The sequence below is a fragment of the Ovis canadensis genome, chromosome 19, assembly GCF_042477335.2.
Source record: "Ovis canadensis isolate MfBH-ARS-UI-01 breed Bighorn chromosome 19, ARS-UI_OviCan_v2, whole genome shotgun sequence".
NCBI classification, from domain to species: Eukaryota; Metazoa; Chordata; class Mammalia; order Artiodactyla; family Bovidae; genus Ovis; species Ovis canadensis.
The window spans coordinates 69,998,878-70,013,833 of NC_091263.1; the positions used below are offsets into that span (position 1 = coordinate 69,998,878).

At 42.7% G+C, this 14,956-nt stretch overlaps 1 protein-coding gene across 26 annotated transcripts in view; it reads left to right on the forward strand.

The window, feature by feature from the left end:
- Positions 1–14,956, forward strand: part of ATG7 (autophagy related 7) — a 388,924-nt gene that overhangs the window by 257,855 nt on the left and 116,113 nt on the right. For all 26 annotated transcript variants that reach the window (XR_011250728.1, XM_069560924.1, XM_069560906.1 and 23 more), the window contains one exon: positions 11,920–12,042. Coding sequence is in view for 25 of the 26 variants with exons in the window: in XM_069560924.1 (XP_069417025.1) it covers positions 11,920–12,042 (123 nt within the window). In the remaining variant the exon portion in view is untranslated. The remainder of the gene's footprint in view (positions 1–11,919; positions 12,043–14,956) is intronic.

Below are 14,956 nucleotides of genomic sequence, written 5' to 3' on the forward strand. Positions count from 1 at the left end.
CACTGATTAGCTCTAGTAATTTTCTGATAGTATCTCTAGGGTTTTCTGTGTATGGTATCATGTCATCTGCAAACAGTGAGAGCTTTGTTTCTTTTTTTTTCCAATCTGGATTCCTTTTATTTCTTTTTCTTCTCTGATTGCCATAGTTAGGACTTCCAAAACTATGTTGAATAATATTGGTGAGAGTGGGCACCCTTACCTTGTTCCTGATCTTACAGGGAATGCTTTCAGTTTTTCACCACTGAAAATACAATTTGCTATGGGCTTACCATAAATGGATTTAACTGTGTTGAGGTAGGTTCCTTCTGTGCCTATTTTTTGAAGAATTTTAATCATAAGTTGGTGCTGAATTTTGTCAAAGGCTTTTTCTGCATCTCTTGAGATTATTATATGGTTTTTATCTTTCAGTTTGTTAATATGGTATGTCACATTGATTGCTTTGTGTATATGGAAGAATCCTTGCATCCCTGGAATAAACCCAGCTGATCACAGTGTTTGAAATTTTTAACGTGTTGTTGAATTCTGTTTGCTGGAATTTTGTTGACGATTTTTGCATTTATGTTCATCAGTAATATTTGCCTATAATTTTCTTTTTCTATGTTGTTGTCTGGTTTTGGTATCAGGGTGATGGTGGGTTCATAGAATGAGTTTAGAAGTGTTCCTTCCTCTACAATTTTTTGAAAGAGTTTTGAAACTGGATAGTCTCAATTGACCTATCTTCATGTTCAGTAATTCTTTCTTCAGCTAACCCAAATCCGCTGTTGAGAGTCATGAATTTTTCAGTTGTGTTTTTCAATTCCAGAATGTCTCTTGGGTGTTCTTGTTGTCGTTGCTGTTTATGATTTCCCTTTATTGGTATTCTGTATTTTGGTGAGGTAGCATTCTCATACTTTCCTTTAGTTACTTATACATGATTTTTTTTAGTTATTTGAACATACTTAAAATAGCTGTTTTCAAGTCTTTGTCTAGTAGGGTCCTCAGGGACAGTTTCTGTAGACTGATTTCCTTTTTGTTTTGTGTGGGGGACATACTTTCCTGTTTCTCTGCATAACTGGTGATTTTCTGTTGAGAGCTGGACATCTTCAACAGTCTAGTGCAGAAGTTCTGGGAACCGGATTTTCTTCCTCCTCTGAGGTTTGTTGCCATTCCTTGCTGCTCCTGCTGTCTGTTCTTCAGTGACTCCTCTAAGCTAATCTCGTTAGGTCTGTAGTCTTTGTCCTGTGTGGCCCTTTATGCCCAGTTAACTTAGTGGCCATTTAACGACTGGACAGAGATCTCCTGAAATGCCTGGAACTGTTGCAGGAAGGCGGACCCCTTCCAGGGCCCGAAACTGGGCTCTTTTCTAACACTTGGAAATGAATTGTCCAAGGAGACACGTGTGCTGACAAAGCAAGAGATTTTATTGGGAAAGGGCACCCGGGTGGAGAGCAGTAGGGTAAGGGAACCCAGGAGAACTGCTCTGCCACGTGGCTCGCAGTCTCGAGTTTTATGGTGATGGGATTAGTTTCCGGGTGGTCTTTGGCCAATCATTCTAATTCAGAGTCTCTCCTGGTGGCGCACGCATCGCTCTGCCAAAATGGATGCTAGCAAGAGGGATTCTGGGAAGTGGACAGACACGTGGTGTCTCCTTTCGACCTTTCCTAAACTCTTCGGGTTGGTGGCTTATTAGTTCCGTATTCCTTATCAGGATCTCCTGTCCTAAAACAACTCATGCAAATGGTTACGATGGTGCCTGGCCAGGGTGGGCAGTTTCAATCAGTGTGCTTCCCCTAACAGAACCAGTAAGCCCTCCACTCTTTGTTGGGGGCTCTGTATGTGGTGGGGCGTGTCTTCAGTGCTCGCCTGGGCAGTTAGGGACTCTGCCTTACTGTTCGTCTCCTACCTGCCCAGATCCTCCTGATCAGCTCGAGGTGAGAGCTTAGGCCTTCTCAGATCTTTCCTGAGCACATGTGTGACTTAGGGCATGCACCTAGCTCTATGCTCCTGTGTTATGTCTAGATACCTAAGACTGTGGGATTCACCAGATTTTCCTTTTAAGCTTTTTGGTCAGCTTATTGTTGCTTTAACTGTCGCTTACCACCTCAGCAGATCAGTATTAAACAGTTGCTCCTGATACTTTTCAACAACTGGTACCTGGAAAAAGGCTTTCACATACAGTGATTTCTGAGTCAAGTCAAATAAAGACAGCAAGTGAGTGGGGTCTTCCTTACAAACAGGTGGCAATTTTCTGAACATGGGGTCACAGCTCCTTCAGAGCACCGATGTGCTTCCTCCGCTGGCTACCAGCCTAGTTTTCACTGTGATGGTGCTGGTTTTCAAGGCTACAGTCAAGCTAGAAGGGGAAAAGGGGTGGGAATTGGTCAAGTTAAAATGCCACAAACCTTATTTTTACAGCTGCTTCTCTTAAATAAATACGCCTCGTTTATGGAAGAGAGTATTTTCAGAGATCCTTACTCGGATATTTTCTCAACGTCACTGTGTGTCATTTTGTCATGTATTTGCTGTACGTATCACATCCTATTAGGTGATAACTATATCATGAGAATAAGTGCAGAAAAGGTAATGAAGGAGTAGCGTTTTTATTGTCCTTCGTGAACCATTCTTAGTCAGTGATTGAAGTCATAAAATCTTTTTTTTTTTTTATCTAAGTGGACAGATAGGCTTAAAGTTTTATCCCCACTGTAGGTTTTCCCCAGTGGTTCAGTGGTAAGAACCCTCCTGCCAGTGTAGGAGACGCAGGTTCAGTCGCTGAGTCAGGAAGATCCCCTGGAGGAGGAAATGGCAACCCACGCCGGTATTCTTCCCATGGACAGAGGAGCCTGGTGGACCACAGTCCATGGGATTGCAAAGAGTTGGACACGACTTCGCGACTAAGCAACAGACAAACCCGTTGTAGTGATGAGCAGACAGACTCAGAAAGACGAAGTTTTGCCCACGGTTGGCAAATCACTGCCCATTGCATGTTGTCTCCCAATTTTCAGTCTCTTTCCTTCTGCTCAATTAACCTCAGTAGATTTCTGAGTTTGGCATGTGACAACACCAAGATACAGTATTATTTGGCTTTTTTTTTTAGTATAGTTGTGTGTTGCACTGTAAGAAATTCAGTTAAAATCCCCAAAGTTTTCGGAACTCTTATTCCATTGTTGAAACTTGAAAGCTATTCAACATTTTGATTTAAAATCTCCCATATCCTCTAAATTACCATTGTACCCGTTTTAGATTTGGATGCCTAAGAAAAATGGACACTATACAATGACATTAGGGAAAGAATAAGAGAGTTATCTGTACTGTGTTTTTGACATGCCAGGTATTATCCTGATTAATGCTATACTTTTTGACATACTGGTACGTTTTCTAAACTTTGTTTATATTTTTATTTACATTATGAAATTAGATCAGTTTACAGGAAAGAACTAGTTAACTTTAAAATATCATTTATATCTTTTCAGACTCACTTTTTAAAAAATTTTATATATTTTTGAAAGGTTATACTCTATTTGCAATTATTGCAAAATATTGGCTATCTCCCACATTGTACTATATGTCCTTGTAACCTGTCTTGTACTGAATTGTTTGTACCTCCCACTCTTCCACCCATGAATCATCCCCTGCTATTATGTATCTTGAACTCAGAACTGTCCTCCTTTTTAACATTTTGACATTGTAAAGCCTGTGTCTAAACAGAGGAAGTTAACAGCAACTGATTTAGTTAAGATGATAGCTGCATTTCCATAGGAAGCTGTTTTCTAATCCATTATCTGGTTTATATCACGGACATATACATAAATAGAAACAAAGTTACCGAGCATCTGGTTGATATTTAAAAGTGATCAGCGCCAGATTACTGAGACAGTGAAGCAGAGCGTTTCCTTCAATGCCCATGACAAGTCTGCGTGCCATGGAGAGTGGCATAGCCTTGCTGTTGTTCATTTGTGTCCGACTCTTGGTGACCCCACTGATTGTAGTGCATCAGGCTCCTCTGTCCATGAGATTTCCCAGCAAGAATACGGGGGTGGGTTGCCATAGTTAATTAAGGAAAATTGTGTCCATCAGGAAAGGATCCATATCTTTAAAGGAGTTATTATTTCTCTACTTAGCAAACTGTCCTAGTATCTTTAGAATACTTATAACCTTCCAAAATGTAATGTGTATAAGACCACATATTATATAACTTACTTAAGAGGTATTATATGTTTTATGTTTTATGACAGGTTGTTGCAGTGCTCAAATTCATTGTGATAGTTTTTTCTTTTCTTTTTTTTTTGATAATTTAAAACACATTTTTTTCTCCTTTAAGGTTGAGCTGTTTGTGGAGGAGGAAAAAAATCCTCCTACATTTTATAAGCTGCTTATACTCATAACACAGATTAACTTCCCAGCACATAAAGGGAATACTGGAAAACTCTTGCATGATTAAATATGCCCCTGGAGGGTTAAGTTTTTCCACATATTTTTCAAGCCAGAGCTATTAATAATGTTTCAGCATCAAACTTTCTGTACATCCTGATTATGGGGAAGGCCTTCACTCATTCTGCCCTGGCCATTCGCTTTTTCCACTTCGTCCAGATTTGTAGCACTACAAAATTATCTGTGGAAACACAGGCTTGAAATTTCCAGCTTTAATTAAGGTCCAACAAAGAGTCATCTCTGGAGTTACTCCAATTTTTTTTTTTTTAAAATCAAAGTTTTTGTCCAGTTTTCATTCCTGTGTCTTTTTTTTTTTTTTTCCTTACTGGAAACCTGGCAGAAAGAAGCTGTTTAATGCATTGAATAGTTCACTCAGAAATAAGTGATCACTGGATGGGCCTAGACATTATCATACTAAGTGAAGGGAGACAGAGGAAGACAAATATCATATGATATTGCGTATATGTGGAATCGAGAACAAAAAAGATACAAATGAACTTCTTTGCAAAACAGACTTCCACACACAGAGAAAACTTACGATTAACAGAGAGAATTTATGACTATGGTAACAGGGCTATGGATAAATTAGGAGCGTGAGATTAACATACACAAGCCACTATATATAAAACAGATGACCAGCAAGGACCTGTTGTACATAGCACAGGGAATTCCACTCACTATTCTATAATAACCTATAAGCAAAAAGAATCTGAAGAAGAATACATATATATGAACCACTCTCTCTGCAGTACATCTGAAACTAACACATTATAAATGAACTAGATGTCAATTGAAAAATAGCAATATTACTGTCATCTCTCTTTAAAAGAAATGGGATGATCACTAAACACAGAGCTCTTGGCATTTTGAAAAGGGTCACCTAATTTCTATGCACATTTTTCCTGAGATAACATTCTGGTTTGTAAGGAATCTCGTAATTACTGAGGAATTCAGTTATTAAATGCTTTTTTATCCAGGCATTGGGTTGTCAAATTAATTTACTGTGGCTAATCGGCCAAAAACTGTACTTTGTTGATGCCTTGGCATGTAAGAGCCACCCCCTGCTCCTCCAGCTCTCCAGGATTCCACTTCTCTGTGCCTCCCGCCTGCAGGTCTGTGCCTCCCGCCTGCAGGTCTGTGCTCAACAACCTCAGGCCCCTTCATGACTACTCACTTCTGTTGTTCAGTCGTGTCCAACTCTTTGCGACCCCATGGACTGCAGCAAACCAGGCTTCCTTGTCCTTCACCATTTCCCAGAGTTTGCTCAAACTCATCTCCATTAAATCGGTGTTGCAATGGCACCCCACTCCAGTATTCTTGCCTTGAAAATCCCATGGAGGACTCTTGTAGGCTGCAGTCCATGGGGTCGCTAAGAGTCGGGCATGCCTGAGTGACTTCACTTTCACTTTTCACTTTCATGCATTGGAGAAGGAAATGGCAACCCACTCCAGTGTTCTTGCCTGGAGAATCCCAGGGTCAGAGGAGCCTAGTGAGGTGCCGTCTATGGGGTCGCACAGAGTCGGACATGACTGAAGCAACTTAGCAGCAGCAGCAGCCATCCATCCATCTCAGCCTCTGTCACCCCCTTCTCCTCCTGCCCTCAATTTTTGCCAGTTTCAGGGAGTTTTTTAATAAGTCGGCTCTTCGCATCAGGTGGCCAAAGTATTGGAGCTTCAGCATCAGTCCTTCCAATGAATTTTCAGGGTTGATTTCCTGTAGGATTGACTGGTTTGATCTCCTTCTTGTCCAAGAGACTCAAGAATCTTCTCAAGCACCACACTTCAAAAGTATCAATTCTTCAGTACTCAGCCTTCTTTAGGTTCAACTCTCACATCTGTACATGACTACTGGAAAAGCTACAGCTTTGACTATACAAACTTTTGTCGGCAAAGTGATGTCTCTGCTTTTTAATATGCTATCTAGTTTTGTCATAGCTTTCCTTCCAAGAGGCAACTGTCTTTTAATTACTCACTAGCACCTCAAATTATCTGACCCTTTCTGGCCAGTCCCTAAGCTTTGATGGACTGTTAAATATCTTTCTCACCAAACTCATGATTTTTGTCTTGAATGGGGGTTTTAGGTTGTCAGCACTTTCGTGCACCACTAACCACCTGCCCCTCTCCCATTCTTCGCCCCGCTGTCCCAGACCATCACTACCCTCCTCCAGCTCCATGGCCCGCCACGTCCCCTTCTCTGGCAGCAGATGACCTCACCGCCTGACCCCAGAGCTGACTGGCCCTCACTGGACTTTACTGTCCAGACCCTAGAGCTCCCCAGCACCTAGCTCCTTATTCTCCTTAACTTAGCACTGCGGCTACTTCCCTGGTCCCTACCTACACACTTCCTGTGCCCACGAGGAGCCACTGCTCCCCTCCAGCTCCAGCTTCCTCATTAGGACGTTAGAGTTCTTCATCCTTTTCTTTTAAGACCTTTCTCTGGCACCAAAGGAAAAAATGAATAAAAAGAATTTGAGATTATGATATTATATGAATAGGTAATATGTGCACATGGTCTAAAAACACTCAAGCAGTGTGAAAGAATACACAGCAGCAACCGCTTGCTGTCAGGCGTGTGTGTGTGTGTGTGTGTGTGTCTGCTCTTCCAGGGATACTATATGCAAAAACAAGCCCCTGCATATGCGTATTTCCCTTGCTTCCTCTCCTCCCCCTTTATTTTAAAAGCATCAGTACTAGAGTCATGGTCTGCATATTGCTTTTTAATATGTCTCTGTCTTGGAAGTCAGTTTATATCAGTACTGTAGAAATGCCTCATTCTTTTAATGCATCCTGATTATGTCTTTGACCGTAAATATACTGCAGTTTAGTTAGTCAGCACCTTTAAAGGGGTGGTTATTTCGAATCTTTTGTTGTTGCAAATGGTGTTGCTGTGAGTGTCCTTGCGCATCAGCCTTTGTGCCCATGCAAGCAAAATATTGGAGAAGGAAATGGCAACCCACTCTAGTATTCTTGGTTGGGAAATCTCATGCACAGAGAAGGCTGGCGGGCTGCAGTCCATGGGGCCGAAAAGAGTTGGACACGACTGAGCGACAGACCAACAACAAGCAGGATTTAAGTGGGGATGAGGTGGGCATGCCACTGAAGAGTCAACATGCTCATCATCAGCTTTTCTTTAAAATATTCACCTTATAAAAGAAAAAATAGCTGAATATTGAAAGGTTGTTGCTGAACCACGAAAAATGCCAGGATACTTGGGCTCCAGAGGAGAATTCAGTCCAGGGCCAGTGACGAGGCTTGACTGCTCAGAGCTTTTGTGTAATAACGTTTTAACTGAAAGTATGAAAGAGATAGAGAAAGCTTCTGACATAGACATCAGAAGGGGGCAGAAAGAGTGCCCCCCTGCTAGTCTTCAGCAGCATGTTATATAGCTACTACAGTCCGCTAATTAGAGAAAGGGAATGTCTGAAAACTCAGAGAATGGCACCAGGCCCCTCACCCACAACATGCATTTTGAGATAACATTGGCACAAGGTGAGTTGTCCCCGGCCATAAAATGATTGACAAGAATCTTGAAGAAAGGTAGGTTTCCAAGCAAATACATTCTCGTTAACATAGCTTAAGAGAACATTTGCATGAATAAAACATACTGGTTTGTTTGCATGCTGGTTTGCAACCTACTTGAAGACAGAGTCTAGGGTAAATACATAGTTTGTTAACATAGCTTAAGACAAACATTTCCATAAGAAAAATATATTGGTTAGCTCGAGGTTTGAGAAAAGTTAAGTGCAGGTGGAACCAGGTGTCATTGTGGCAACACAGAATTTTAAAAGAAACCTCGCTTTAGATTTGTATAGAGAAGGGGAAAAAATGTAACACAAGTAGTTTGTTTCCTCCTGCCGCTCAAGAGAGAAAAAGTGTCTGACACTTGCAGCCTGTTTCCTCCATTTGGAGACCCCTGGCCTTCCTGCCTGTTGCCGTCTCAGTACTAAAGAATATTGGAAGCGGGGAGGGGATCACAATTCCGCAAGCCTCAACAACAGCAAAAATTCTTTGAAAGTCTTTGAAGTGGAATTGCTGGATTGAAGGACTTCTACATTTTCATTTCTGCAAGGAGACATTTAAAACAAATTCTTCTTTATTTTGTGTCATTGCTTTTCCAACCTTTCCGTTCATGTGTTGATTTCTGGGATGTATCATCAGTGTCTGCTGTGTATTTGAAGCAGTTGTCTCTTTATTTACTCTGAGTTTTGAGAGAATTTCCAAGGCATTCTGGTTCACTATGTACCTTTGTTGTAGCCACGCGTTCTGGGAAACAAACTCACTCAGAAGGACAGTGCAGATAGTGGAGTGCAGTTTATTACACCGGCGTGCCCAAGGCAGAGTCTCCTCTTAGCCAAGGACCCCAACCAGCATTTCTGAAAATCTTTGATACCCCATGTGTACGTGTCTGAACCCACCACTCCAAATTCCTTGAGACTTACATAAACCAAGGAAAAAACACAATCCCAGTAACCCCATCATTCACATGCTATGTGCTCATGTGCTCAGTCAAACAATTAGCCAATAATCAATAAACCCAAGGTTACACTCTGACTGATACAGAAAAATTTATGGCCTGTCTGGAGGAAGGGGTGATGAGTGTATGTTTTCTCTTAGGCGATGAGTAACCTAGATACGATCTTCAAGGTTCCCCTGTCTGGAGGGGATCTTATCCTTCTGTTGTTTGTTTTCATAAGCACTAAACACAGAGTTCAGAGTCCATTGGAACGGTGGCCGAGCATGGTCAGCGTGAACAGGCCTGAGATGGAGTCCAGGCCCTATGAATTCCTTCACCTGCCGTAACTCACAGTTTCTGTGATCGTTGAATCCCTCAGTGTGGTAATCACTTCTAAGCAGTCATGTTCTTATATTGTTCTCCTCAAAAGACTACCGGTCTCCTATCTTTTGATATTTTTTGCTTTTGGCTGCACTGGGTCTTTGTGGCTTTCTGTGAGCTTTCACTGGTTGCAGCGAACGGGGGTTCTCGTTGTGCTGGCTGCTCTTGTTGCAGAGGCTCTGGGGCGCAAGGGCTCGGCAGTCGGGGCGCGCAGCTTCACAGCTGTGGTCCACAGGCTGAGCTGCTCTGTGTCATGTGGAGCCTTCTTGGACCAGGGATCAAACCTTGTCCCCTGCACTGGCAGGCAGGTTTTTATCTACTACGTCACCAGGGAAGTCCCTCTTTTGATCTTTTGATCAAAGGACAATGTATATATGAAAAAGTGCTTGATAGTTCTTACCAGGTGTATCTTTGTAACCAGAACCCAGATAAAAGAGAAAAAGTTACCAGCACCTCAGACCCTCCCCTGTGCCCTATTCCAATTCCAGTCCCTCACTGCATCACCACACTCCTGACTTCTAACAGCGCAGGTTCATTTTTTAAAGAAACTTTATGTCGTTGCAATCCTGTAGTGTACATTGCTCCTCCCTCTTTTGTTTAACGTTGTTTGTGAGAATCACTTGTATTGCTGCTTGCAGTGGTCGTACATTTGCGTGTCTCTGTGTGAGTCCGTTGCATGAATAAGCCACAGTTTGTTCATTCAGTCTCCTGTTGATGGACACTGGAGTCTTTCCTTGCTGGGGCTGTCGTGAATGGTGCTGCTGTGGACACTTTTGTTCAGGTCTTCTGATGCACTTCTGTGCACATTTTTTTGTTGGTTGGTGTTGTTCAGTTGCCCAGTCATGTCCGAGTCTGTGCAACCCCGTGGACACACCAGGCTTCCCTGTCCTTCACCATCTCCCAAAGCTTGCTCAAACTCATGTCCATTAAATCAGGGTTGCCATCCAACCATCTCATCCTCTGCCGTCCTCTTTTCCTCCTGCCTTCGATCTTTCCCAGCATCAGAGTCTTTTCAAATGAGTCAGCTCTTCGTATCAGGTGGCCACAGTATTGGAGCTTCAGCTTCAGCATCAGTCCTTCCAATGAATATTCAGGACTGATTTCCTTTAGGATGGGCTGGTTTGATGTTGCCGGCCAAGAGACTCTCAAGAGTCTTCTCCAACACTGCAGTTCAAAAGCACTGATTCTCGGCACTCAGCCTTCTTTAAGAATCTCTTGATCACAGGGCATATAAATATTAAACGCCTAAGGCGGTCATCTTATTTTGTCTTCCCGAGAGAATAGTGGTTGTTCCGCATCCTTGTGAGCGCTTGCTGTTTTCTGTCTTGCTCATCTGAGCCACTCTGGTGGGCACAAAGCAGTCGTTCATTGCAGTTTTTAGCTGTCACTTGTAATGTTGAGCAACTTTTCATAAGTTTATTGGCTGTTTGGGCAGCTTTTTTGTGATACACCTGGTGAAATTCATTTTTACATTAAAAAAAATCATTTTGAATGCATTTGACTAACTGCTGGGTCTCATTTCCCACCTTTTGTCCCTTTGTTTCCCTTTATCCTTAAAAAACTTTTTTCTTGGCTCTTCTCTCGCCTATAATTTTGCTTGTTTGTTCTTTTATTAATTTATTTTAATTGGAGGATAATTGCTTTACAGTGTTGTGTTTCTGCCATGCAGCAGCGTGAATCAGCTATGAATATACACGTGCTGCCCGTCTCTTGAGACTCTGTCTCAACAGCAGCCTCATCCCACCCCTCTGGGCCATCACAGAGCGTGGCTAACCTTTCTGTGTCACGCAGCAGCTTCCCGCTGGCCATCTCTGTTACACGTGATAGTGGATATAATTCAGTGCTACGCTCTCAATTTGTCTCACCCTCTCCTTCCCCTGCTGTGTCCATGAGTCCATCCTTCCTGCCCTGCAAATAGTCATCAGTACCATTTTTCTAGATTTCATGGATATGCGTTAATATACAGTATTTGTTTCTTTCTTTGTCACTTACTTCACCCTGTATAACAACCTCTAGGTTCATCCACCCAATTTCAACTGACTCAGATTCACACCTTTTTATGGCTAGTATTCCATGGTATATACGTACCACGGTTTCTTTATCCATTCATCTGTCAATATACCAGGAAATAATTGCCTATTACTTTTCTCCTAAAAAGTGAACTTTAGAATCAGCAACCTCTACTCTTCTAGAATTTTTAGTGAATTTGCATGTAACTTATTTTGTCTGATAAATACTGTCATCTAAATTGGAAGATGGTATTGTCATTCTTTCTAAGAAAGGGAAAATGATAAATATTAAACCCTCACAGGTTTTTGCCTAACAGATTGATTTTTCCCATATTTAATTTTTAATTCTTATTTTAGTTCCATTTTTGGACAGGTGATTATTAGAAGTAAAAATCTTTTAATATGCATTTAAATCCTACCTCCCGCTTAACATATATCTAATATACTTCCATGGTGGCTCAGACAGTAAAGAATCCACATGCAAGATAGGAGACCCCGGTTCAATCCTGGGTCAGGAAGATCTCCTGGAGAAGGAAATGGCTACTCACTCCAGTATTCTTGCTTGGAGAATTCCATGGACAGAGGAGCCTGGAGGGCTGTAGTCCATGGGGTAAAAAGAGTCGGACATGACTGAGTGACTTAACACTTTCACTCATAAATGTCTTTACAGGTTCTCGATCAGTATGAACGAGAAGGATTTAACTTCCTGGCGAAGGTGTTCAATTCTTCACATTCCTTCTTAGAGGACTTGACCGGTCTTACGTTGCTGCATCAAGAGACCCAGGCTGCTGAGGTAAGACTTAAGACAAGCATCTTGTTCAGAAGACAGATGTGTCTAAAGCCTGTTTGGTATTCAGATTTACAGAAAAGGAAGGAAGTGGTTAATTATGAGTGTTCTCCTCAGAACCAGATTGCTCAGTCGGTCTGGTAGTCATGAGGCAGTGAGCCTCTTGCAGTGGCTGGATGCTGCTGTGTGCAGGTTGCTGTGTGGTGAGTGCCAAATGCACAAAACTGCTGATGAGAGACTGCGGGTTATCGATGCCCAAGCATCCCGGCTCCTTCTATCGAGCAGCATGCCTGTGGCCGATGCAGAGTTGGCTGTGATGTCCGTACATCAAAATGCAAGTCAGGGGAGACACTGGACTCCAGCCATGTTCATCGAGAACACGCCTGGTTTTTCACAAGTGAATCCGTCCTCTTGGGCCCCTGAAGCCCACCATGAGGTTGCTTCCTCAGTTACAACCTGAGAGAGTTTTGTTTTGCTTGCCATTTAGGATATTTTGCAAATCTTAATTTCCTGGGTTGCTATAATCGTGGTTTGTTTGTTAAAGACTGGGATTACAGGGTAGATGACCATTTTGCTTTTCCAAATGCTTGCTGTTCTCAGAAAATAGTACGCTCTGTATGTGTGGCACTGCCCGGTCACTTGGCAAAACAGTTCCTCAAGGTGGATGCTTAGTTGCTCAGTCGTGTCTGACTCTGCGAGCCCATAGACTGTAGCCTGCCAGGCTCCTCTGTCCATGGGATTCTCCAGGCAAGAATACTGGAGTGGGTTGCCATTCCCTTCTCCAGGGGATCTTCCCGACGCAGAGATTGAACCCAGGTCTCCTGCATTGCAGGGGACTTCTTTACCGTTTGAGCTACCAGGGAATCCCTCAACATGGATGAATGAGATTAAATCAACACATCCCCCTGACTCAGCCCTCTCCCACAGTAACCTGGGTAAAGAAGCTCTTATGAAAACGTGGCCTGTCATAGCATTTCCTCAAGTAACATAAGAAAAGCTTGGGTGTCTGTGTCCTTTGGGAGCAGGACATTTGTAGAATTACCATCACCCCCAGTCCTGTTCATTGATTACCATCTGGGGTTGTGTATCCTTACTACTGGGGGAGGCCCCAGGGGTCAGTGAATGGTGGGCCAGCCCACCACCGGACTAGCTAGTGGTGAAAAGACTGCTGTTTATAAGAGTGGACCTATCACCGAGGTTAGGAAAACCACACAGAAATGCCGAAATGAAATCTCCCGAAGCTCTCAGCAGATAGAAGTAAGAGTTCACCTCACCATAGAGGCGTGATGGCACTCCTCTAGTGCTTGTCGTAGAACTGAAAGCGATTCTTCTTTGCCTTGCCCCGGTGTCCTCTGGGCATCCAGCAGAGGCAGTCTTCCACTTGTGACCTGTGATCAGGCCCACACAGAGTCTCTTAGCCTCACTCTCAGCAGATGACTGGTGTCTCTGCAGGCCTTTAAGAGACGGTGAGATTTTCCCCAGCGCTGGGATTGGCTTCCCAGAGAAGGTTCAGAATGTTAGGTTGATCAAGGCTGCACTTTGTCTCCTGAACAGGGCTGATGGTGAGGGACTAGTGGCGTTTGACTAGTTGGCGGGGGGAATTTTTCCACCCACGTAGAAATAATTCACATACTTCTCTTTGGTTGCCTAGAAGAATTGCAACTTGATATCAACCCCATCGCCGCCGCCTACCATGTTTCACTCTTTAAAAACAGACCGGATGCTAGGATAAAGGGTATATTCATTGATCAAACGTGGCTTGTTTTGCGTTTTGGTTGGTCAAACATTAGTTGCCTTTTTGAAGACCCAAAAGGCAAAGGGGCAGTTTAAGAAAGCAACAGCAGTGAGATGGTAGGGCAGGAAGGGGGAGTGACCTCATCCACAGTCTGAGTTTTCATTCTGAAGTTTTCCTCCATTAAAGTACATTTATAGTTTGCAGTCATAAGCCACACATAGGTTTTAGATTAGAGATGGTAAACTGGTTGGCCTGTGACCAGATATGGCTCACACGTGTGTTTTGTTTGGCCTCCCATGTGTTAAATTCTGAATGAAGCCAACATTTTAAAAATTAAGAGTTTTACATAAAAATGTGAGTTTTCCCATTTCCAACTTCTTTGAAAGATCCGATCTGGCAACCCCAGGCCTGCATTCCTTAATAGTGATAGTTGGCTGGAGCCAAAAAGCCAATTTTATAGATTAAATAATGTGCTTGATTCAAGGTTTTAAAGGCATAAAAACACTGTGTGGAAAGGAAACCTTCCTTCTACACCTGCCCTCACCACCCAGTTCCCTTCGTGGAGACAAACACTGCTGTTGCTTTCTTGCCCAAAAGATATTCTTAAGTGACAGTGCTGTTTTGAGGATGCTTTTCAGTTGATGACTCTTACTGGTATTGGAGTTTGCAACCCCTATCTTAGAAAAGGATTATTCTTTTTCTTCAAAAATTTGAAATAGGACTATGTTTTTAAAAAAGAATGCTTACCAGCAGACCTCCTAGCAACAAAAGTCATTGTCTTGCCTATGTTATTCTACTTTACTGTGAAAAATCTGTGTGAATAAATATGAATATCAAAAGGTATCCACATACCTGCGTGAAGGTCTTGTGCTGATTTGCACAGTTAACTCTCAGTACATTTACAGATGTTCAGTAATAAAGATACAAACTTCTGCATCCCATATGGAAAAGTCCCAACTTGTTTTGGCGATGGAATGAAAGAAAGAAAGAAAGTGAAGTTGCTCAGTCGTGTCTGACTCTTTGTGACCCCATGGACTGTAGCCTACCAGGCTCCTCTGTCCATGGGGTTTTCCAGGCAAGAATACTGGAGTGGATTGCCATTTCCTTCTCCAGGGGCTCTTCCCAACCCAGGTATTGAACCCAGGGTCTCCCACATTGCAGGCAGACGCTTTACCCTCTGAGCCA